The 26626-nt window shown below is 41.0% G+C and overlaps 1 protein-coding gene across 2 annotated transcripts in view; it reads left to right on the top strand.

Moving 5' to 3' along the window:
- The first annotated feature begins 8497 nt into the window (after positions 1–8497).
- The window catches only part of Tnpo3 (transportin 3), a 77190-nt gene continuing 59061 nt past the window's right edge, over positions 8498–26626 (top strand). The window contains exons 1-2 of one of the 2 annotated variants that reach the window (XM_087656511.1): positions 8706–8966; positions 19028–19185. Coding sequence is in view for 1 of the 2 variants with exons in the window: in NM_001106587.1 (NP_001100057.1) it covers positions 8847–8966 (120 nt within the window). In the remaining variant the exon portion in view is untranslated. 2 annotated transcript variants of the gene reach the window in all.

Genomic DNA, 26626 nt, shown 5'->3' with positions numbered 1-26626 from the left:
CATCCGGGCTCGTAAGCAAAGCCCATTTTTTTCACCAGCCTTGCTGGTTAGGCAAGAGTTTGACCCTTATCACACACTGAAGCAAACGACGACGTGAAGTGTTCCTCATTGAATAGTACATGAATTATACAAATTAATCCTGAGAGGAGTGTGTAGCTCGGTGTTAAAGAGAGCTTGCTTAACAGGTATGAGATCCTGGACTCAGTACCTAAGTATCACAAAAATAAACAATGAATCGTGAGGAAAAGCCGCTTCTCCCTTTCTTCTGTGTCAAGCTTCCAAAAACAAAACAACTCAATGGAAGACAGAAGACTTTGAGGGACAAAAGAGAAGGAGGCAGGGTGCAGACCCTGAACTTTGCATGCTTTTTTTCTCTTCTATTTCCCCTGGGTTCTTTGTAGTGGTTTGTTTGTTCCTGTTTCCTTAAAATGAATTCCATTTTGTTCATAGTCAAAAAGAGAAGAGTGTAGCTGGTGCTTCTCCATTCCGCACTTCTCAGAGTTATCCCTCAGCAAGGCTGTCTCTGCCTGCTGAAGGCTGAGCTCTGTGCTCTCAGTGTCTTGCAGACATTCACAGTCCTGATCTATCATCCCCCATTCTGGCTCCTCCAGCAGCTTGAATTTGCTCTGCAAGGGAAATTCCAGGAAAAGTTGTTGACTCAGGGTGCCATTGAGCTGGAAAGCCAAAGGCAGATGTTGTCCTCAGTCTATGGGCCTAAACCGAGGGTTGAACTGAGGGGAGAAACTGCTGTGTGTACAGTATCTCCAGTTGTGTAAGCTGCAGGAATTCAGGCTAAAGCATGTGCCCAGAGGGCAGATTAGCTAGAAGCTGGAGCTATAGGGCAGTGGCGGCTCCTTTTCCTTTTCCTCTTCCTCTTCTTCCTCCTCCTCTTTTTTCACCTCCTCCACCTTCTCTTCCTCCTTCTCCTGCTGTTTTTCTTTTCTTTTTCTTTTTCTTCCTTCCTTTCTTTCTTTCTTTCTTTCTTTCTTTCTTTCTTTCTTTATTTATTTATTTATTTTGAGACAGAGTTTCTCTGTATAGTCCTGGCTGTTCTGGAACTCATTCTGTAGACCAGGCTGGCCTCGAACTCACAGAAATTCTCCTGCCTCTGCTTCCTGAGTGCTGGGATTAAAGGTATACATCACTAGGCCAGACTTCTTTTTAAAAATAGGATTTTTTTTCCTCTTATATGTGTGAATGTTTTACCTGAATATATGTGCATGTACTCCTGTTATGGGAAGCCCACCAAAGTGACCGCTTAGACACAATTTATGGTCAATTCAAAGTCTTTATTCTGCTTGGCATGGTGGCACATACCTTTAATCCCAGCACTTGGGAGGTAGAGGCAGGAGGATCTTGGTGAGTTTGAGGCCAGTCTGGTCTACACAGTGAGTTTCAGGGCAGCCAGGCCTACATAAGGCCTCAAGACAGAAGGTCTTAAAACAAATAAAACAAAAACGAACATACAAAAAAACAAAAAGAAAGTCTTTATTCCACAGCTGGGACTACACTCAGGAATTTGAGCCCAAGTGTAGCTCTGAGCATTTAGGTCAAGGGGCCTTTAAAGGCTAAAACAACTTCCTGTTTTCTCTCTGTGTTGCAGGGGAAGGTTTGCATAAGCAAGGTTTGCATAAACAAGACCTTTAACAGAAGGTAATATAAGCAGTTAGCTGGAGGGGTTCTGCACAAAAAGCTAGGATAAGTTAGCTAGGGCATCTTGAACTTGGGGTTTCTAGAATAGAGTTGGGAAATGTTCCATAGGATTCTCCATTAAGGAGATCAAATTCTGGTTAAACCTGAAACGGCCCCAGCAGAATACAAGATGGAGGACCCTCTGCATTCTTGTCTTGTCCCAGCACTTGGGTGCATGGTGTCTTTTTTTTTTTTTTAAAGATCTATTTATTTATTTTATGTATGTGAGTACACTATAGCTATCTTCACACACACACCAGAAGAGGGCATCAGATCCCATTACAGATGGCTGTGAGCCACCGTGTGGTTGCTGGGAATTGAACTCAGGACCTCTGGAAGAGCAGTCAGTGCTCTTAACAGCTGAGCCATCTCTCCAGCCCCGTGCATGGTGTCTTTAGAGATCAGGAGGTGTTCAGATCTTCTGGAAATGGAGTTACCAATGGTCCTGAGCAATCCTGGTTCTGGTTCCTCTGCAAGAGCAGCAAGCGACCCTAACTGTTGAGCCATCTCTCCAGCCCTAATGAAATTGATGGAACTAGAAAATACTATACTGAGTAAAATAATCCAGACCAGAAGGACAAATGCCACATGTTCTCTCTCGTTGGGGGCCTCCAACTCCAAATTTTTAGGTGTGAATATACAATATGGAACAACCACAAAAACAAGGAAAATAAAAAAGATACTATGGAGGGTAGGCCTAGAGAGAGGAATAGCAGAACACAGATGATGTAAAGGGGGAAATGAGAAATATGGGGGAGAGTTCTAATTGGGGGAGGGAATGGGAGGTCAATATAGAAAGAGAGCGAGGAAGGAAGAAAAAATAACACTATGTTTTAAAAAGTCGTGAGGAATTATATTTTTGTTTAACTAAAATTATATATAATACATATAACTGTATATATATATACATATATACATATATTGTTTAAATGAAGTTATGCCACTTGGTCTAACAGTGCTCCCCTAAGTCATAGGCTATCTAACAAAACCCCAGTATTAGGAGTTGTTGGTGAGGGGAGTCCAAGACACTCCCCAAACAGTGTAAGCTATTGCTATTGCCTTTAGCTGTGTCTCAAGTTGAAGGTCAATCCCTATTATTGAATACACCATGCACTTGGGACACAGGACTCAGAGGATTTGAGCCATAAGCCTTCTGTTCAGCAATGTTCAACAAGCCACAATATCCCTAAGGGCGCAGTAGTGGCACTCATACTGTGGGGGTAACCAACAGCTGTCTAACTGGACTTCAGGCCTGCTAAACAGGAGGGAAATCGTGCCTATTCATGGAAACCTGGTCAACCACCCAGGGCTAGCGAGGTCATGGATTCATGCTACTTGAACTTGCTACTGTCACCATCTTAGTTACCTTTTTATTCCCATAATATGACACAGTGGCAAGCCAGCTTATAAAAGAAAATGTTGATTGGTGCTCATGGTTCCAGAGGGTTAGAGTCCATGATGATCATGGCAGACAGCATGGTATTAGGCAGGCCTGGTGCTAGATCAGCAGCTGAGAGCTTTTGTCCCAATCCGAAAGCGGGAGGCAGAGAGAGCTATCTTTCAAAACATCAAAGTCCTTACCCAGTGACACACCTCCTCCTACAAGGTCACACCTTCTACTCTCTCTCTCTCAAGAAGTTCTACCAACTGAGGACCAAGTGCTCAAACGTATGAGCCTCTGAGGGTCATTTTCATCCAAACCAGCACAGTCCTGAAATCACATACATACAAGTACTAAATGGAATGAGCAAATCATACTTATAAATTTATGTGTGTGTGTGTGTGTGTGTGTGTGTGTGTGTGTGTGTATACACAAAACAAAGACAAAGAGGTCGTGGACTTCAGAGGGAGCTAAGAAGATTCCATTTTACGGCAGCATCAGCTCCAGTTTGAGTACAAATCAAAAGCGGAATAACCATGCGTCTCACTGAACACGTAGGAGCTACCTTCTGTCCAGCACCAAAACTTATTGGAACACACAGGGACATATGGGCTTATTAAAACCATACCAAGAGTAGGGAAATAGCTTGTTTGGTAAAGTGCTTGCATGTTTCTTAGTCAGTGTTGTATTGCTGTGGTGAGACATCATGACCACAGCAACTCTTATAAAAGAAAGCATTTGGGGCTTGTTTATAGTGTCAGAGGTTTAGCTTGTTGTGATCAGGGCAGGAAGCATGGTAGCATGCAGGGAGACAGGGTGCTAGAGAGTAACTGAGTGTCGCCGTATTTGTTTGAGTTGTTTTATTGGATTTTTATATCTACTACCTTTCCAACCTTCTTCCACCCTGAGGATCCCTTCCAGCCCCCTAATACTAGGTAGGGGAGAAAGGTCAGAGGAGAAAGGGGGCGTAGGCCTCTATAGGTTGCTTCCAGTTGATTAGAGGCTTTGGGTCCTTGGGGCAAGTCCAAATCCGAAGATCCAGCAACATCAAACACAGTAGCAGAGGCAGCAGTCGGGGTGGGGCTGCCCCAGGTCCTCAGGGCTCTCCCATTCATACCCTTTCCAGAGTTCCCAGAATTAAACTTTCTGCAGCTGGCAAAGATCATGCCCCTGTTAGTGCACACAGTAAATCACAATCACCTGCTTTTCCACACCTGGGATTAAAACAAAAACATTCATATACCATACCACACCATACCATACCATACCATACCATACCATACCATACCATACCATAATATACCATTACTGAGTTTTTAAAGAAATCAAAGCTCACTACAACTTAGAGTCCTACATTTGGATCCACAAGCATCAGGAACAGACAGCCACTGGACCTGGCTTGACCTTCTGAAACCTCAAAGCCCACCCCCAGTGACATATTCCCTCTAACACGGCCACACCTACCAATCACTCTAAGTAGGACCACTCTCTGGTGACTAAGTATTCAAATATACGAGCATATGAGGACATTCTTATTTAAACCACCACACCATTAAACAGGAGAACCTGAGTTTGGTCTCCAGAACCCATGTTAAAAGCAGTGTATTGTGGTGTGTACTTATAAGTTAGTACTGGGGAGGCAGGAACAGGATAGGATCCTTGGGGCTTTCTGGATAGCCAGTTTATCCAAATGGTCAAAGTCCCAGGACCCCTTGAAATAAATTGTTTCAAAAAATTAAACAAGCTGGGGGCTGGCAAACTGGTTTAGCAACTAAGTGTATTTACTGCTGTAACGGAAGATCGGAGTTTGAGAAACAGGCGGTCAGCATCCTCAAAGACTTGCTTTCCCCTTTCTATTTCCAGTTAGCATACATTGTAGGGAGTTTGAACAAACAGCTAACCATTCCATAGCTCCAAAGTTTAGTCTTGTCCTTGTAGCCAGATGGTCAGCCTTGAATCTTGAGCTTCGTGCTGTGGAAGCTTCACTCCTAATGGCCGCTGCTCTTTCTCCTCATTATCACCTCTATGCATGGGGGGGCTGTCAAATGCTTCCAAGTCTTCTGGGTCTTGCACACCTCACCTCCCTGCCCAACCAGGTGCCATCTATGTTACATGTAGATTAAAGGTATTAAAGCAAACCATTAGCAGTGCGTAACTAGTGAGCAATTTATAATTGTGTGTGCCGACTCCAATTTTAAAGTATGAGGTACTTATAAAATAAACTCTTTCAAATATAATATAGACTGTAAATGTAAAGATTACAAAAGTGCTCCTGTCCATCGACACGTCTCGTCTCCTTTTATTTACATCTGTATTTAACACTCTGCCACTGACTATAAACAGGCATCTTTGGTCTGCTTAAGCTCTGTTGAGGCCTTTTTAATTTTTCTGTAGTCACTCTGTTACTTGAATGGAGTGTGTGTAATTACAGTGTGATATGTAATGAGCAACCTGAGTTCACATCCATAATTAAGACTGGAATAAAAGAACCAATGTCTGTAAATGTTAAGCTGTCAAGGGACATTGGGACTACTTGGCAAATTGCTACCAATGAAACGAAGGTAGCTTCTCAATTTATTGTTATTCAATATTATTTTTTTCCATACAGGGTTTCACGTAGCCCAGGCTAATCTTGAAGACACGCTACATAGCGGAAGATAATCTTGGACTTCTGATCTTCCTGCCTCTACTTCTCTAGGGGTAGGGCTACAGGCATTCACAACCAGACCTGGGTTATGTAGTTCTGAGGATTCTTCATGCATCCTAGGAAGGCACTTTACCACTGAACTAGATCCCTGGCCCTCGTCTTCAAATTCTATTTCTGTTTTTTGTTACAGCCAGTCTGGCTTTTTTGTTTTGATTTTATTTTTTTTAAGATTTATTCATTTATTATATATAAGTACACTGTAGCTGTCTTCAGATACACCAGAAGAGGACATCGGATCTCTTTACAGATGGTTGTGAGCCACCATGTGGTTGCTGGGAATTGAACTCAGGACCTCTGGGAGAGCAGTCGGGTGCTCTTAACCGCTGAGCCATCTCTCCAGCCCCCTTGATTTGATTTTTGAGACAGGGCTGCTCCACATAGCCCTGATTGTCCTGGAACTCACTGTGGAGCTACAGTGTACTTATATATAATAAATAAATAAATCTTTAAAGAAAGATTTATTTATGTGTATTTAAGTGTATGTGAGTATTATTTAAGTGTGAGTTCACCGTCACTGTCTTCAGACACACCAGAAGAGGGCATTGGATCCCATTACAGATGGTTGTGAGCCACATGTGGTTGCTGGGAATTGAACTCAGGACTTCTGGTAGAGCAGTCAGTGCTCTTAACTGAAGCCCCATCTTTCCAGTCCTGCTGAATATGATTTTTTTTTTTGGTTCTTTTTTTCAGAGCTGGGGACTGAACCCAGGGCCTTGCGCTTCCTAGGCAAGTGCTCTACCACTGAGCTAAATCCCCAACCCCCTGAATATGATTTTTAAAAGAAACTTCTGTAATCTCTTCACTCCTCTAAGCTCTCGGTAACCTTTTTATAAATGTATGAAACATGATGTGTGATTCGAAATTTATGTTAGTAATTAAGATTGAACTGGAATTAAAAGAAAATCTTGCAATTGCCACAGTCACAACTCTAGGTGAAATTAGGGGTAGTCAGTGATGAAACAGATTTATTCTCAAAGTTTACAACCTGTGTAAAGACGCAGATGTGCCAGTCTATGTTAATGGCATAACTGGAGACGGGAGGACTCTGTGGAGCCACAGCTTAGCTTGCTGCTGAACTCGAGGTTCACTGAAAGTCATGTGTATCATCCTGGGACAGATCTAAGCTTTATGACAATCCCTGTGACAGCACTGCAGGGAACTGGAGTACATATTCGACATTCTCCTTCTTCTACTACTATAAAATTAGCAGTTTCTGTGGTCTGTGTTTCAGAGAGCTGAGCTCTCTTTCTTCTCTCCTGTTGCCACAGTCACCACCACATTCAATCCATTCTCCAAAATTTATTTTACGCTTCACCATCTCCATCTCTAATGCCTACATTAGGCCACTATGGCTCCTTGACAGGATTACTGCAATGATTTTTGTCCTTGTCCAAGACATTTAGTGTTGCAAGGTACAATGCTTTAAGAGAAGTCTCTAAGGAGCTAAAAGACGGATACTTTTTTTTTTTTTCCCGGAGCTGGGGACGGAACCCAGGGCCTTGCGCTTGGTAGGCAAGCGCTCCACCACTGAGCTAAATCCCCAACCCTAAAAGACGGATACTTAACGCAGTTTCTGTTTACTTACCATGTTAGGCAATCTCTTGAGGACACAAAGATACATGGGATGTGTTTGCTAAGTATCAAGTCTTTCTTCCAGCTGGCGTGGACTCTTTCAGTCTACAGATTCTATAAAATACACTTTCCTCTTTTTCCTACAGACTTGAACAGTGCCTCCCAAGTGCTGGGATTAGACCTACGATCCCACATGAAGAGCCTTAAACTCTCATCTTTTTAAATGAGGTTATAGGAACTGGAGAGTCGACAAGCTCGCTGATCTTGTAGAGGACCCACATTCAGTTCCCAGCACCTATATGGCAGCTCACACTGTAACTACTCCAGCACCAGGCATGCACCATGCTGCACATGCATACATACGTGGGCAAAACACTCATACACCTAAAAATTAATCTTTAAAACAATTTCATAAAAAAAGCATTTATCTTGGAAGGTTGTTAATCTGTAACGATAATTCTTTGTACACTGTCACCTTCCATCAGATAGTTTTGTGTGTGAACTGAGGATTGCTAGACTATTGGTTAGATTGTTTGGTATTTATTTGTTTGTTTGTTTATTTATTTATTTATTTATTTATTTATTTATTATTTTCTGAGACAGGGTCTCTTTGTGTATTCTTGGTTGTCCAGGAATTTGCTCTGTAGACCAGACTGGCTCAAACTCAGAGATAGGCCTGCCTCTACCTCTCGAGTGCTGGGATTAAACCTGTCTGCCATCACCGCTTGGTTGTTTGTTTTTTAAAGACAGGGCTTCAGGTAATAGAGGCTGGTCTTGAATTCCTCCGGAAGGTTTTGTGGCTAACTTCCAAGGGCTGAGATTACAGGCTCCTAAACACTCCTTGGAAACAGGTGAGGAAGTAGAGGAACCGGGAGGAAAGACTGTGGATTCATTGCTGAGGAGGTAAGATTTGGTCGGGAATGTTAGACTAGACGGTCTTAAAGCTCAAGTTAGATTTATAAACCTAGGAGACTACCTTGTACCTATTTCCCCTCCCTGGTCCTCCTAGCCCGGCAGAGTCACTTCCGGGAGGAGGCGGGGGAAACAAGAGGAGGCGTGCCGGGAAGGAGGTAGTTTGTGGTGCACCAGGCGGAAGTGTGCCAAGTATACAGGCGACCGCTTCCGGTCTGGAGAAGCTCTGCTTAGGTTCGCTGCGTGGTTTGTGTCATGCGGAGGTAGGCCTTTGAGAGCAAGGCGGGAGGTGTGGAAGCAAGAACCCGCATCCGGACTCTAGAGTCTGGGATTCTGGCGGGAAGACAAGACAAAAAGGAGCCAGGAACCTGAAAACGACCTATCCGCTGTTTCCGAGGGGGCAACTTCCACGAGGAACCCCACCCCCCCCACCCCTTCCCTGGTAACGGCCAGAAAAGAGGAGATGGCGCCAGTCAGGGAGCGGCTGTGGCCGAGACAGTGAGGACGCTTGAAGGCAGAGCAAGCGGAAGCCTTGGGAGAAGTATCGGACTCTTCGCTGTCATCGCCGCCGCTTCCACCACCATGGAAGGAGCCAAGCCAACCTTGCAGCTCGTGTACCAGGCGGTGCAGGCGCTTTACCACGACCCAGATCCCAGCGGAAAGGAGCGCGCCTCGTTTTGGCTTGGGGAGCTGCAACGTTCGGTGAGGTTCGGGGAGAGGCCGTTCTGAGCCGCGGGAGCAGGGCCGAGTGGGATCTGGGCTTGAGCCGAGAGCCTGAGCCGGACGGTTGGCCTTGGGGATCCTCTTTCCCAAAGAGCTGGTGTCGTGGGGTGGGGCTGAGTAGCCACTTCTATGCCGCCTTTCGGAAACTAGTAGCAACTGATTGGTCACGAACTGGCCCTTTCCCTATCCTGTAGAATCCGTTTTGTAGTTCTGTACCTCTCGCTTGTGGCATGGATCTAGCCCTCCTTTAAGTTCCACCATTGCTTTTGCTTTATAGGCCTTGTTTCTGTTTTATTCTCTTAAACCAAAGCCAGCCCCAAATGCTTCTCCACCTCTCACTTAGTAGGGATGCTTTTGATACACCTTCTGTATCCAAGTGTTGCATCTGGCATTACCTTCCCTTTGGTAACCTTACCCACCCCTCAGTGTCTCTTGCCGATTTTCACTCATGTTATTCTCGAAATTTCTCAGGCTTCTAGATTCGTATTCGTACAGATTTTCTCCTCTCATTGGAGTGCAACATAATATAAAGAAAAATTATGGTTTCTGGAAACCTTTGGAGTTCCTTTGTTTTATATCAGATTCTTATTTCTTCTACTTGTATGTTTTCATTTGTAAGATGGGTATCATGACTATTTTAATTAGCCCATATAATTATGTGAGCGTGTGGTGGAGTGCATGATTTCCACATATCAAATTTTTGGGTTCATGTATTTCATATTTTGACTCACACTTTGTATTTTCTCCCTTGATTTTCACACTCACTTTTGCTATGTTTTTATTTTTGTAAGTTCTAATAGCTGATGATTTTGCTGACAGTGTTTAGGTTTTAGTCTATGAACTTTGAAATTCTTTGAAAACTAAGGAGGCTCATACACGCTTTCTTTTTCTTTTTCTTGCGTTTGGTGCTGGAGATCAAGTCTAGCCTACATCTCTAGCTCTCTGTCTCTTTACCCTTAATCTTTGCATTTCTTTCTCACAAGCTTATTTTTGTTTGCTCTCCCCTTGTTTAACTCATAACTGATGTTTAATGGTGCTATATCCTCCTAAATAAGCCCCTAGGTTGCAAGTACATAATTTTAAAAAACATTTGCCACTTTGACTTTGATAGTTAGGTGTAAATGTGCCACTTGTGTTCTTGTTTATATTGTGGGAAGATAAAGAAATAAGATTTTGCTGGGTGTGGTGGCGCTCGACTTTAAGCAGAGATTAAATTTCAGCTGAGATTAAATCTCAGCAGAGGCAGGCTAATCTCTATAGCCTGGTCTACACAGTTCTAGGACAATCAGGACTGTATGGAGGAGAGAAAAAAAAAGGCTCATTAAAAAAAAAAAGGCTCATTGTAGGCTCCCCATGTAGGCCTCATGTAGTTTTTAGTTCTGCAGTCAAGGGAGTTACAGTTCCTCGATCTTCATATAGTTTTCTAAAATAGAAATAATCTACCAGGTGAACTCTTCCCTGCTGTATCTACTAATTGTGTCTTAAATCAGTACTGGAGTGCTTATTATGGACAAGCAACTTCTAGATGTTGGTAATTGGCAACAAAACAAGCAAATCTGTGCTAACCACATAGTATATTCACGATGATTAAATCTAATACATACAAGAGCTTAGAGACCTTCAACAGAGCTTAAAGTATGTTAGTATTTACTTGAGTTCCCTTCCTCTCCTTAGTTCCCACTATTCTGTTGCATCTGTTCATCTTAGAATCTCAACAGGATGACATGAGCAACTGGACAGAATAAATAGCACAGAGAGTTTTCTTTTTCTGTTTTTTTTATTTTATTTTATTATTTTTTAAAAGATTTATCTATTTTATGTATATGAGTACACTGTCACTGTCTTCAGACTCACCAGAAAAGGTCATTGCATCCCATTACAGATGGTTGTGGGCCACCATGTGGTTGCTGGGAATTGGACTCAGGACCTCTGGAAGAGCAGTGAGTGCTCTTAACTGCTGAGCCATCTCTCCAGCCCCTTGTTTTTGTATTTAATCTTTTTCTTTTCTTTTTTTTTCTTTTTTAAATTAGAGGTACTGGGGATTGAACCTAGGGCCTCACAGATGTTGGGCAAGTTGTTAATCTCTGAGTTATATTCCCATCCTTTTTACTTTTTGTTTGCTACAAAGACTTGTTAAATTCTCTAGGCTGACCTTTAACTCACAATGTAGCCTCTGAGTAACTGGGATTACAGGCCTTGCTTTCCTGTATGTGCCCAGGTGAGTTTGTTATAAGGATACTATTTATAAAGTTGCATGTATAATGGTACCAGAAGAAATGATATTATAACCTGTAGCCAAACTGTTGTTTTTTTCTGGAAGGAATAGAGAGAGGAGCAGTTACTTGGCTTTTTTGAGGGAGAATGATGAGTTTCTGGTGACAGAACTTGAGCTCCTTTGCAGTGAGGGAGGTGGAAGAATGAACTTGCTGACTCTGTGTTTCTGGGATTCCTTATAGATCAAGCCAATCAGCAGCCAGGGGACATTAGGAGGCGGGGGCAGGGGGGCTGGAAGCAGGAGGCAGGAGGCAGAGGCAGGTGGATCTCTGTGAGTTTCAAGCTAGTCAGTGCAATGAATCCCAGAACAGCCAGAGCTATATAGAGAAACCCTGAATGGGGGAGGTGGGGGATGACGACGACTGACGACAGCCTGCTGGAGAAGAAAAGATAGTAAAAAAGGTGAGGAATACCTAGCATACATATACATCATCTGGGATACTTGGCTCAGTGTTTAAATTTATTTATTGTGTGTTATGTGTGTGGATACATTTGTCAGAAGACAACTTGTGGAAATCAGTTTTCTCTTTCTGACGTGGATTCTAGATATCAAACCAAGGTGGTCAGGTTTGGCAACAAGTGTCTACAGGCTAAGTCATCTTATGTGTCTAACTCGAGCATTTAAATGAACAATTTGGTTAACACTTGGGCCTTTTCATTCCTTTATTTTCTTCAGGTCACGTAGTTGCACAAGTGGATCTTGTCATTACCAAAATCACTCAGATATCTTTCTCTGAGCACAGTCAACTATATACCCTTTTCTGGCTCAAGAATTTCAAGTAATCCTGTGTTTGAGTTTTTATTATTTTGCAGTCTTACATAATTTCAATTCTTACCAAAACTTAAAATCTTTTGTGCTTGGTGATTTAAAAAAAAAAAAAAGCCATTTGTTTTGTTTTCTATGTATACATGTCATTTGTTCCCAAATGTCAACAGTATAAAATGTCCACCATATGTGTTCATATTAATAACCTATTTTCCCTGTTGCCTGAAATAAGCTTGTAGCCCTAAGATTTATCAACCTTCAAAATAGTCCTCACCTCAATGACAGTAAGAGTTTATTCTTGAGCCAAATCATGGTCTACACACATGAGTTCAGGGTGCATTTATTTTGTTATGCTATGGGATTGGTTACATGAGATTGCATTGATTACGGAACAGGGAAGTGGGGCTGGAGACACAGCTCAGTGCTTAAGAGTCCTTACTGCTGAAAGAGTCCCTTCCCAGCACTGTCTGGCAACTCACAACTGCCTGTACCCAAATTCCAAGAGATCCGGTGTTCCCTTCTGTGTATACACACACACACACACACACAACACACACACACACACATACACACACACACACACACACACAAATTTAAAAAAAATAAAAACAAGGAAAGTCAAATCTAAGAATTTATAGAGTACATTGGTACATTGGTGGGCCTTTGGATGAGCAGGTTATAGGAAAGAAACAGGGAAACTGCTGTAGGTCTTTTGTTTTTTAGAGGTCTTTTTGTTTTAAGACAGTCTTCCTATGTCTGTAGCCTTGGCTGGCCTGGAACTTGGTATGTATACCAGCTGGGCTTGAACTCTGCAAATCTGCCTTCCTCTGCCTCCCAAATGCTAGGATTAAAGGCATGTATCACCATGATTGGTTCTAAGTAGGTTTTAGGTACTATCTGGTAACTTTTTTAGCCCTTGGATTAGTAGAAGTTAGTGGTTTGCTAAGAATTTAACAAACAATGAGTGGCTATTGACGGGGTTAAAAATAGTCCAAGATAATTTGGCTCTGTATCTGCATCATTCTAACTTTATATCCTCAGAAGTTTTAATCAGCCATTGAGTCTTATAGAGTCTTTAGCACAGGTAAGGGTTTTTGGTGTTTGTTTTGGCTTTTTGAGACAGGGTTTCTCTTTTTAGCCCTGGCTGTCCTGGAACTCATTCTGTAGGCAAGGCTGGCCTCAAACTCAGAGATCTGCCTGCCTCTGCTTCTGCCTCCCTAGTGCCAGGATTAAAGGAGCGGGCCACCACTGGGCCACCCAGGTGTGGGGTTTTTGTTTCTTTTATTTCTGAGAACTTTAGTATGTAGAATCTTTCATTTGTCTTGGTCCTGTTGCCTAATTACTGTCTTGGGAATTCCTCTTTGACACTGCCCTAGGGGGATTTCCTTTACCTCTTTCTTGTGTTGGGTCTACACATAACTTGATTTTGTAATTTTCTTGAATTCTTTCATTTGGTGATTAATTAAGAAGGTTATTATAAACTTTTTACTGTCTTTCTTTTGTCTTCTGTATGCATGTTTGTGTGTGAGAAGGAGCAACCTTGGGAGTTATTTCAGGAACTAATGCCCAACTCCTTTGAGAGAAAGTCTCACGGATCTAGAGCTCATCCATTGGCTGGACTGGTTAGCCAGCTGGTCCCTGCCTCCCCCACGCTAGAATAACAAACTGGTACCTGGCATCATTATTATTAGTAGTATTAGTATTTATTTCTAGGGTTCAACCTTATTCTTTTAAGGTAAGTCCTTCCTTGAATGAGAAATTCTCTCCAGATTTTTTGGGGTGGGGTGGGGGGGTGAGGTGAGAGAGATGGGACATAGTTTCATTATGTAGCCCAGGCTGCCTTTGAATTCTGGATCCTTCTGTCTTAGCCCCCTATTAGAATAGGATGTTTAACTCTTATCTTAACTTTTTCTCAAAGGGTTGTAGTTGGAATAGGATTTTGCGACATAGTTCAGATTGGCCTAGATTTTATTACTTTGTGGCTTAGGCTAGCCTTGAGCTTGAGTTTCCTCTGTTTTAGCTTCAGCTACTGCCCATGTTGTCCCTTACTGTCTTCCTGTTGCTTATTCTTTTCTGGATCACTTTACTTTGAGCAGAGTCCCCTAGTCTTGTGCCTGGAGATTTTAAGTTATGGAGCTTGTATCTTAGTGGCCACGTGGGAATGAGGGCAGGTACTAGAACCCAAGTGTGTAGGGACTCATTTAATCTTGCATTTAGATGATACTCCTCTCCTTACCTGAGTATTTCCTGGGTGTCCAGAGACCCTATTTGAGTCTTGCTGGAGTAAACCACAGAGTAAAACCTCCTTTAGGATGGGAGGATAATAGTCCACTTGTGCTGAGTCAAGGAGAAAATCTAGGGGTCTAATTGTCTTTAGTTGTACCTGGTACTTAAAATTTTGAGCTATAAGATTCAGTTTCCCCATCTAAATTCACCCTATATCCCCAGGCAGAGTTCAGTAGTTTATGTGCTGGGTAATGGTGGCAACTGTCTTTAATCAAAGCGCTTGGAGTTTGAGGCCAGCCTGGTCTACAGAGTGAGTTCCAGGACAGCCAGGGTTATGCAAAATCCTGTCTTCAAAAATCAAAAACCAAACAACAACAACGAAAAGATAGTTTATGTATCTCTCTGGTTTCTAAAGTTTGGTGTTATCTGTTTCTTTTTTCTTTGTCATGTGGAGTTTTGTCTTTCTTTTTTAGACAGTGTCTTTTGAAGCCCAGGATGGCTTTGAAACCTCTGAAACTTCAGATCTTCCTGCCTCTGTCGGACAAGTGCTGGGATTACAGGTGTATTCTCGAAAGTCCAGATAAAACAGGTGTTTTCTGATGAACCTTTACAGACTTTTTTCACCAAAATTCTTGGAACTCTGTAACCATTGTTGTGTTCTTTGTGGTAAGGGGATGTCACTGATAACTCTAAAATGTTTTAGAAGATTCTAAGTTATTTTAAATTAGATCTAAAGAAATCCTTATATAATAGCAACTTGTGCATTCTGAGTACTTAGTAGTTTCCTTTGGCCACTTCCAGTGTGTATACAAAATTAGACAATGTAGAGAGCTGTGGGGAACAAAGACTGCCTCTTTCTAGGGCTAGTAATTATGCTGCTTAGTTGTTTCACGTTGCTTCTTTTTTTTTTTTTTTTTTTAAGATTTATTCATTTATTATATATAAGTACACTGTAGCTGTCTTCAGATACACCAGAAGAGGGCATCAGATCTCTTTACAGATGGTTGTGAGCCACCATGTGGTTGCTGGGAATTGAACTCAGGACCTCTGGAAGAGCAGTCAGTGCTCTTAACCGCTGAGCCATTTCTCCAGCTCCCTCATGTTGCTTCTTTTAAAGAGACCATCTGTGGGCTAGAAGTTATGTTAGAATTCAGGGCTGGGGGTGTGGCCCAGTTGGTAGGTTGCTTGTCTAGCATGTAGAAAGCCATGGATTTGCTTCCCAGTTCTGCATAATAAGCCAGGCGTGGTGGTGCATGCTTAGAATGTTAACCACCAGCACACTGGAGATAGGAAGACACACTAAGTTTGAGGGTCTCAGCTGACATGAGACCCTACCTTAAAAATGTCAGAAAGATAGGTTCTGTAGTCCTACCTGGAAACTGAAAAAGAATGATGAAAAGTATTAAAAAAAATAAGGTGAAATAAAGCCATGCTTTAAAGGACTCAGTTGATATTTTGGTATATAACTTATCACATGTCCATGGAAATTCTCTTAAAGTAGTATGTCAGAAAGGTTATGGACCATGGCTATCAGTTTCTGATTTCTTCTCTATCTCTTTTCCCTTCCGGAATTTTAAGACATTTATTTAAGAGGCAAAATAGTAAGGAGCAGGCTTTTCTGCTTACATGGTGTAGCGCCATGTAACGTTTTCAGAATCTTTCTCCTTTCGGTCACGGGTTGGTTCATTTTCCTTTGGTGGCCCACTGTGCTTCTTTCAGATTCTTCTCATCATACTTACCAGGTACCAGATCAAAGACAGATAAAGCAGATTGCTGACCCGGTTTATCACCTACTAACAAGTTACCTAGGCCTCTTCTGCCTGGATTTCCTTGTAGATTATGGATGACCCCCAAAGCAACTGTCCTGGAAAGTCTTCACCTAGCTTGGATGATGGCTTCCCCACAGCCATACAGTGGGACCTACCTGGGATTCCTTCATTCTTCTGCTTAGTTCTAGTACCTAAAGCTTTGGTTTGTCTCCAGCAGTTGTATTTACTATGTTTTCTAATTTACTTTATCTTTTATTGATTTATTTTTGTCCTCTAGTTAAGTGATCTTTAAAACATAACTTGATTTTGGAAGGAAGCCTGTTTAGAAAATCAAGTGTTTCTGTACAGCTTCTGAGGGTCAGTTAGCTTAACGAATACGTATCATTAAGAGGACGCTTCATTCTCTTCACACTGGAAGAGACTGAGTATGTAAGTAAGCAGTAAGGAGGAGAGGCCATCTAAGGCTTGACTAATCTACTTGAAACATTCCATATGAAAGTGATTATCCAGGCATGGTTGTAACTAAGGTGAAGTAAGTTTGAATGAACCCATTGCATTAATTGGACAGGGAAGACATGGCTTTGGAGTATTGGGGGCTTTGTGATGGTGTTTTTGTGGGTATGCTTTGTCTGTTTTCTGGTGTTATACGTTCTTGCCTGGATTCATTTCTTTCTGCTCCACATGGTTGGTCTTAGACCAGTTGATAGTCTGATCTAGGACATAAAATCATCAAAGCACTGCTACATTTTCTATTACAGTACCAAATTTTCAAGACTTTTCCAAATATTTATTTAGCTTTTATTGCATTGATATTTATGGGGAAAATGAAAAATGTATTTTGTGGATTTAAAAAAATATTTATTACTGTGCATGTATGGACACTCAAAAATAGGTCTGTGCACATCTTCTGGGACTCTGTCTTTTTGCCTTAAATGGAATTGGGAGGTAGAGCTCAGCTGGTCAGGCTTGTACAGCAAGTGCTTTTACCTTGAGCCATCTCACTGGCCAGATTTTATGGATTTTTTTACTATTTATTGTGGAGCATGTCTTTGTATCAGCACTCAGGAGACAGAGGTGTGCAGATCTCGATGAATTTGAGGTTAGTTTGTTCTTCACGATGAGTTAGTTCTAGGATAGCCAAGGCAACATAGTCTTTGTTTCAAAGATACATGTTTATTTTATTTTTATTATTTATGTATGTTTCTGTGTATGAGTTGCGCATGTGAATGCGGGTTCCTATAGATGCCAGAAGATGGTATTAGCTGAAGCTGGAGTTACCAGTGATTGTGAGTATCAGATGTGTGGTTGCTAGGAAGTGAACCCTGGACTAATGTAAGAGCAGTATTTGATCTTAACCACCGAGCCATTTTTTGGAGACATAGTCTTATTATGTAGACCTGGTTAGCTTGAAAGTTGCAATGTAGACCAGACTGACCCAAATATATAGAGATCCTACTGTCTCTACCTCCCTAGTGCTGAAATTAAAGGCATGAGCTACTCTGATCAGAGATTGTGGATATTTTTTATTGTGAGGAAAAAAATTCAGAACAAAACTTACCATTTTAGCCATTTTTATTGTTTTGCTTTGAGATAAAGTCCCACTATGGATCCAAGACTGCCTTTGAATTTATGATCTTTCTTCCTCAACCTGACCATTGATAGATTACAGGCTCAGGCCTAGCTTTTAAAAAACTACTTATACGTATTTGTGTGGGGGTATATTCCATGTATGTGGGCACCTGCAGAGGTCAGAAAGGGCATCAGTTCTCTGGAGTTGGAATTAAAGGCAATTGTGAGCTGCTGCCCAGTGTGAGTACTAGGAATTCAGCGAAGGTCCTTGGAAGAGTAGCAAGCACCCTAACTGCTTAGCAGTCTTTCCAGCCCACCCTTTAGCCATCGAGTGACAGTAGATAAACTGACACTGTATATCTGTTACTCCCATACATCTGTAGTGCTTTTCCTGTAGTCCCTGTTCTCCTTTCCCATAGCATGCTGCTGTCTTTGAAATAGATTGTTCTCTGGACTTTTCTCACTTAGTGCAGTGTTCTTATGGCTTAGTCATGAAGTCCCTGCTTTCAGTTCCTTTGGGATATATATGTTCAGAAGTAGAATTGCTAAGTCACATGGCTTCTTTTTTGTTTGTTTTTGACTCTAAATAACTTTCTTAGATTTTTAGAATTTCAAGCTTTAAATGTGATAAAGATTTAAAATCTCCTCTAATACTTGAATTGTTAGAAATTTACTTAGGTTTGTAGGAATGAAAGTAAGTTTTCTGTATTTTTGGCTTTCAAGAAGCCACCTCACCTGAAAACACAAATGTTTTCTTCTACCTTTACATTCTCTGAAGAGCAGCAAGTTCTCTTAACTCTCCAGTCATCTCTCCAGCCCCAGGTCTGTTAAACTTACTACAGGAAATTGAGATTAGACTATCTTACCTCTATTCCTAGTAACTTTCATTAAATAAATGCCATTGGTTGGTTTTCTTTAAAAATGCATCAGGCACTTTTAAGTTACTTTTTCATGTCTCATTGCTATCTTATTTACAGAAACTCATTTTTTCTTTGTCAGACAGAGCTCTTGGGTTCTGTGAAGGATTTCAAGTAATTCAGTTTAAGTTGTTTTTGTGCAGGATTAATTAGCAGCCATGATTGAGTCTAAATCTTGGCAGCTAATGAGTGATTCCTTTGGCTTCTGTATGGGTGTATGCTTGCAGTGTTGAAGCCCAATCAGTGATTTTGGTTGATTTGGCAGTTTTAGAGCTGTTGGTATAGCAGTGAGTCCTGGAGCAACAGTGCATCATTAAAGAAGAAAAGAGACAGGCACTTTGCAGATAGCTGTGAAGGATAATGAAGGACTTGGAAGCTATAGCCAGTTCCATATTCATCAGAGTCATGGAAATACCCTTTGAAAGAAAAGACTGATATACAGATCTGTTCTGCTGCTGCTGCTGTGTGAAGAAGGTGATTGGAATTAGACCTTAAATGGAACATGTTCTCTTGTTGCAGTCTCTTTGAAATGTGCTGCTAGTGGGAGCTGCAGCTTCCTCCTGCTGACTTGAGCCCCAGGCTTCAGTTGAGATGGCCCTTTGAGAATGTGGAGCTTAGTCCAAGCCTGGATTTCAGTGGGTAGCACCTGGCATCTGTGGCTAGAAAGTCCTTGAAGTGTAAGTGCTTTATTCTCTCCTTGTAAAGAGTCCTCTTTGTTCTCCTTTACTCCCTTCCTTTCTGCAGCTTAGAAGGAGGGATGATGAGCAATGGGGTCAGAATTCAGTTGGCTTAGTAACCAAAACAAGATAACTTGTTACTGTTTTAAAGCAACAGGTCTTTCCCTCTCTGTCTCTAGAATGCAGAATAAAAAAAAGTTAAACAATAAATTATTGCCTCAGTGTTTAATATTGGCTAGATTATTGTGAATAGAGGGCTTTTGGAGGGGTAGGGGAATTAGATACTGGGTTTGAACTCAGGATTTTACACATAAATGCTAAGCAAATGCTCTATAACTGAGGTATATTCCCAACATCTACCCACTCTTTAGTAGTTGGGATTGAACCTAGGACCTCATGCATAATTGGTAAGCACTTTACCACTGAGCTGTATTCCCAGATCTTTTCTGTTTTCTACTTTATAGTTTGAGACAGAGCCTCTCAGAGTTGTCCAGGCACTATCAATTTACTTAGGTTTTGTTTTTTGTTTTTTGTTTGTTTTGTTTTTTTGGTTTTTTGCTTTGTGAATAGAGCTTAGGCTGGCCTAGAACTCATTTGTTACTCAGGATGACTTTAAGATCTTGTTTCTCCTTCTTCTACCTATCCAGTGCTAAAAGTATGTACCACCACTCTTGGCATTTAATAGCTTTTGATTATCATTTTGCCTGATTGTTTTACAAGTCATTCTCATAGCCTTATTCCAAAACACAAATATTAGAAAGTAGTGGTATAGTTGAATAGTATACAAGACAACTTCAAGACTTTCAAGGTCTAGCTGGGCATGGTGGCTCACACCTGAAATCCTAGTATTTATATTTAGCAGGCTAGGGCAGGGAGATGGTCATGAGTCTAAGATTAACTTGGGGTACCCAGTGAGGCACCCCCCCTCTTAAGATTAAATATGCATTTGGAATTAGAAAATACCTCTTTTCCCCTTTTGGTTCTGCTCTACATATTTTAACAGAAGTAATTTGGGAATTTTTCTAAGATCAGCTTCCCAAAATTGTCCTAGGAAATGTATATAGCTGCCCTCTATAGTTCAATTAAAAAGCAAATGCCTGTTTTCATAGTCAGTTTTATACCATCACTGTGACAAAATTTCTGAGAGAAACAAAAAGAGGAAAGATTTTATTTGGGTCCATGGTCATATAGCTCCATGGTCCTCAGATTGTGTTGAGGCCAAGTATGCTAGGGAGTGCATATGTAACGGAGCTGTTCATGTTTGGTCACTGGGAAAAAGGAAAAGGGAAATTGAGGGCCTTAGAACTACGGATACCCTTTAAGGATACATGCATGACTTGCCCTCCTACTTCCTCAACTGGACATCACCTCCTAAAATCTCTGTCCCAATAGTCCATTATGGTTAGGTTTTCTATTTTTAGTTTTATTTTATGTGGAGTAGGGACACATGCATGCTATGACAAATGTGTGGAGGTCAGAGGAGTCACTCTTTTGTTTCCATGTTGGTCTCAGGGATCAAATTCAGGTAGTCAAGCTTGGGGTAAGAACCTCTATATGCTGAATCATCTCAATGGCCTTCATTTATGGATTAACTGTTGGTGAAAGTTAAAACCTTCAATATCCAACCACTTACCAATTGCCACCTCTAAACATTGATGGATTGGTGATTTCAGTCAGTGAGCTTTGGGGACACTTCAGTTCTAACCTGCGTCTAGATCACACAGTGATTAGAATATGCAAATATCCTCTCTTTTTCTTTCAGACAAAGTATTTTAGTTATTGGTCATGTTGCTATAACAAAATACTTGAGAAGACAATTTTAGGAAGGGTTTGTTTTGGCTTGTGGTTTCAGGGAACATAGCCTATCGTAGCAGAAACAGTAAGCTAGCAGAGACAAGAGGCAGCTAATGGTGTATCTACAGTCAGGAAGCAGAGAGCTATGAAAACTTCCATTTAACTTGTTTTCTTTATTTTTTTCGTCCAGGATCTGAGCCTGTAGAATAATAGATACCGTTCACATTTAGGTTAGTTTCCTACCTCATTTAACCTACTGTAGATAATTCCTCACAGGTATTCCCAGAGGTTTGTTTCCATGGTGATTCTAAATCTCATTAAGTTGAGAATGAAGAGGGTCTCATGTGGCCCCAGTTGGCATCAAACTTACATAGCCAAGCATGTACTTGAACTTCTGAAGTTCCTTCTGCCAATATCCTGAGTGCCTCAGATTACGCTAGGCAGGTGTTTACCAGCCCTAGGCTTTGCTGTGATGCTGTTGACCTAGGGTCTCATTCGTGCTTGGCAAATATTCTACCAGCTGAGCTGCATCATCCACAGGCCAAATGGATTTTCTCTTTGGTTTGCTTGCCTCCATCTCAATATGCTGCCCCTTTTAGTGTATTTCAGAAAATATTTTGATGTATGCTCCTCCTAGAAGACTTTTCTAGAATTTCCTCTTTCAAGCTTTTGTCTCTGAAAATTTTCTGAAACCCTATGTTTTGGGAACTCTGGTGATTGTCACTGCCCCTATCTCCCAGGTGTTGCGATTACAGTTGTGCGTCTCAGTACATCGAACAAAACTTTTCGGTTTTTAGATTTTAACTAGAAAAAGTTTCTCATCACTAAAAAATAAAAATTCAAGATCTACCCAGGAAAGACCTGTGCAGTTCTATAGATGAGAACTCAGAGGTATTTCTAGCCTGGAGACAGCTCAGTGGATACAGTGCTTGCTGTGCAAGAGTGAGGGCCTAAGTGCGGGTTCCTCAGAACCCACCTAAATCCGGAAGCAGCGTGTGTGTCTGTGACTCTGAACTCTTATGGATCATGCGAAGTGAAGATGAGAGTCCCCAGCTAGCCTGGCCTGCATAGTGGTGAGCCACAGGAGCCTGTCACAGCATGGAAGGAGAAGACCTCCGCCCCAAGTTGTCCTTGGACTTCCATATAGACACCATAGCACTGCTGTGTGCTCTGAGAATAGAAAACAAAGGCCGAAGTAATCACAGTAGAGTTCTACAGTTGAGCTAGGAGAGTCAAGGTACAAATAAAAACTTAGTATGCTAGAGATATCTTTTCTGTCATTTTGTTATAGGATAAGTCAAACTAAAATTTATTATTATTAATATTATTGGGGCTTTTTGTTTTGTTTTTGTTTTTTGAGACAGGGTTTCTCTGTGTAGCCTCACCTGTCCTGGAACTAATTCACTTTGTAGACCAGGCCTGCTGCTGCCTTCTGAGTGCTGGCTGGGATAAAAGGTGTGCAACTTCACTGCCTTGCTTAAAATTTTATTTTTTAGTTGTAAAATCAATAATTATGGTGCTGAGGTGTAGCTCAGTTGGTGTTTTTCTGATGTGCGTGAGCCTCTGGGTACATCCCCAGCACCACAAACCAGGTGAGGAGATTTATTACACTCACACTCAGGAGGTGGAGTTGGCCACACAGCAAGTAAGAGGCCAACTTGAGCTATTTGGGACTTTGTCTTTTAAAAAAGAAAAGAAATCAGTGATTATAATTTTGTTTGCTAGTCTCATTTTCATTTTTTCTTCTTTTCTCTTTTTTCTTTTCTTTTGGAGACAAGACCTTTTGTAATCTAGGGTAGGGTACACTAAGACCTTGAATTCCAAATAATCCTACCAGGATTACAGGTGGGAACCACACCTACCTTATATGGTGCTGAGATGAAGCCTAGAGCTTTGTACTGTATCCTCAGGCCCTTGCTAACTTTCCTCCTTTGTATGTGCTTATCAGTTGTCCCGTGTGAGATTTTTGGGAGTGGAGTAGGGTGAGGATTGAACTCAGGGCTTTGTGTTTACAAGTATGCTACTACTAAGGTGGACCTGCATCTGCCATAGTAGCATTTTAAAATAGACTATCTGGGAGAATTTTGAAGCTTTTATAGTGTATTAACATAGTAAGTTGTGACCTGCAGTCTCATCCATTTTCTGCATATAGAAAAAAGTTTAAAATTTTCTAATTTAAAAAAAGATTATTTTTATATATTGTACAGTCTTGAATGTATAATACAATGTTTTTGTTTTTATTTGTATACTTTGCAAGTGATCATAGCATCAAGGCATAGAACATCTATTACTTTTAACAGATGATTGAACACTTCTTAGAAATTCCTCCTGTTCCCCAACAGGTCGTATTCAGACCTGATAGTTACTTTACCATTTTTAAAAATAGGTTTGGTGATTAAAGTGCATCAGTTTTGGTATATTTATAGAGTTGTGCCTGTATCACCACAATTGACTTGGGAACACTTTCACTACCCTAAGAGAAACCCATACCCTGGGTTTGTTCTCTCCACTTTGTTTCTTGTGAAGAAAAACTCCAGACTTTATTGTTAATACCCCTTAAACATGGTGATGTGTATCTTGTAAGAACAAGAATATTCTTCAAAGCTAAAATCATCATCATTCTCTAGAAATTTAATATTAATTCAGTGGTAGATTCTAATATATAGAGAATTCTCTAGTTTGGTCAGTCGTAAATTTCTTTTTTTTTTTCTTTCTTTCTTCTTTTTTTTTTTAAGATTTATTTATTTATTTTTATGTATGTGAGTACACTGTTGCTGTCGTCAGACACACCAAAAGAGACAGTGATCCCCTTTACAGATGGTTGTGGCTACTGTGTGGTTGCTGGGAATTGACCTCAGGACCTCTGGAAGAGCAGTCAGTGCTCTTAACCACCGAACCATATCTCTAGTGCCAACCATAGATTTCTAGCTTTATTTTATTTCATTTTATTTTATTTTATTTATTTGAGCCGATCACTAACCCGTGGGCTTAAGGAGACCTCCTATTCCAGCCTCCCTGATAACCAGGAAAACTGCCTTGCTTGCCTCTAGGATGATTTTCTTCTGCTTACTCCACATCTTCCCTTGCTGGTGGTTGGGAGGTTTGAGACAGGGTTTTGTGTAGTTCAGGCTGGCCTCAAACTCTAAGACCATGTTCTCCATAAGCAATGATCATTTCACTCTTCCTTTTCAGTTTGAATGATTTTTTTTCTTGGTGTTTAGAATTCATTGTACCATACTGAATAGAGTTTTGCTCCTGATCTTAAGGGTGTTTGTTTGGTGGCTCACATCCATCTGTAATGGGATCCAGTGCCCTCTTCTGGTGTGTCTGAAGACAGCAGCAGCATGCTCACATACATAAAATAAATAATTCTTTTAAACAAATAAAGGAGAAGGAACTGGAGATGGCTCAGCAGTTAAAAGTGCTGAATGCTCTTCCAGAAGACCTGGGATTGTCACTCCAGCTTCCACATTGATGTTCACACCTGTCTGTACTCCAGTCCTGGGGATCTGATGCCTTCATGCCTCTGCAGGCACCAGGCACACATATGATACAGACATACTTGCAGGCCCAACACCTATACATATATTAAAATAAATAAATAAAAATGAAGAGGGGAACCAAATAGATAAATAAATAAAATAAGTTGCCTTGGGCAAATTGGTTAACTTGTGAAAAGAAATGGCAAACATAAAAGGGATTTATTTTTCTAGATTTAGAGTTTAATAATACTAAATTTTGGGTTTTGTTGATGGTGGTGGTGGTGGTTTTTTTAATGTCCTTAGGATACCAGGCAAGGTGGTGCATGCCTAAAACAATCGTGCTTAAGAGAGTGAGGCAAGAGAGCGGAGTGTTTAAGATGACCTGACAACCAAGCAAGACCTCTGTCAGGATGAATTTAAAACAAAGGGAAGGTGTGTGACCTGCCCTGAGATCACTTTCCAGAGTCCACCTCAAGTCAAAAAGAATTGGCCTTACAAAGTTGTCATGTGACCTCCATATATGCACTGTGACACATGCTGGCATTCACATTCACATTCTACACACACACACACACACACACACACACACACACACACACACACACACAGTACTAATGGCTAGCTGGGTGGCCCAGCAGTTAGGCGAATTTCTGTTCCAGGGCATCTGACACCTTGTTCTGGCATACACATGGTATACACATATATGCAAGAAGAACAAACACCCAAAATAAAAACAAATGCAGTCTTCTTTTTAAAAAGTAATTTTTAACAAGTCTTGGTAAATTTAAAAAGACTGAAGTCACAGAAGGTTGGTGGCTCACCTGCAACCCCCATAGCAGGAAACTGGGACAGAGGACGGGGTCAGTCAAGTCCAGACACTGCTACCTAGCAAAGCCTTGATCTGTTAGTTTTAAAAACAAACAGGGACTGAACTCAGAACCTCTGGAAGGGCAGTCAATGCTCTTAACCACCGAGCCATCTCTCCAGCCCTCACTTTTTGTTTTTAAATCTCTGCTTTTAAAGAGGTCGAAATAGTTAAGTCTTTCTGACTATAGATAACTAAGCAAGATGCAAATGCTCATGCACCTAACCCCAGTATTTGAGACTCTAAGGCCCAAGGCAGATGGTTTGCTATGAGTTCAAGGCCAATTTGGGTTACAGAGTGAGACATGGCCTCAGAACAGGTTGCTAGAAAACACAGACACAGTATTTTTAGTTAAGGTCTCTGAAAATGGAATGGGCAAAGTTGGGGATGGGAATCTTCTACAAATTATTTTTGTTTTTTTAAGTTATAAAATACTATGTACCTCCAATGATATTGAGTTACTAAACATGAACAGCTTTGTTTTTTTAATAATTAAAACCTCCAAATTTTAGAAGCTTTTCAAGAACCATATTAGTCTTGTGATAGATACTTCATTATCTCTGTCATGGACACCAAGTCTGACATTTCCTGCTCCATTTCTTGTTGAATCTACAGATCATGAATGTTGTACTATACTCCAGGTGTCTACACTCAAGAAATATTTGACAAAACCAGGGGGAAAGGAAACAATAAACAAGTAAACAAACATAATAAAAAGAGACATCTATAAGAAAGTTACAGTTGGGTTTTCTGACATATTAAACATTACATGGCATTGAAGTTTTTTGGGTTTTTTTGCTGTTGTTTGTTTTGGGTAGTGGTAACCAGACTCAGCCGTGTACACGCTAGGCAGGTACTCTACTGTTACAGTACACTCCCAGCACCCTCCTTGTACAGAACTTTCTTCTTGTTCTGATTAATACAGGGTAACAACTATAAGACATTTATGTTGAGTGATTTAGCCACAATTTAAAGTATATGGGAAACACTCAAGAGGCTAAATTAGTAGTGTTGGGAAATCCAAGCCAGCCTGGGCAACATGGCAAAATTCACTCTAAAAAAAAGCAACCAAAAATTTTTTTTAAGAGTTAGGGTTGGAGGGGTTGGGGATTTAGCTCAGTGGTAGAGTGCTTGCCTAGCAAGCACAAGGCCCTGGGTCAAAAAAAAAAAAAAGGAGTAAGGGCTGGAGAGATGGCTCAGTGGTTAAGAGCACTGACTGATCTTCCAGAGGTCCTGAGTTCAGTTCCCATAATGGCTCATAAGCATTTGTAATGGGGATCTGATGCTGTCTTCTGGTGTG

The sequence above is a fragment of the Rattus norvegicus genome, chromosome 4 (assembly GCF_021556685.1).
Source record: "Rattus norvegicus strain SHRSP/BbbUtx chromosome 4, alternate assembly SHRSP_T2T, whole genome shotgun sequence".
Classification (NCBI taxonomy): Eukaryota; Metazoa; Chordata; class Mammalia; order Rodentia; family Muridae; genus Rattus; species Rattus norvegicus.
This window is presented reverse-complemented; position numbering and strand designations above follow the sequence as displayed.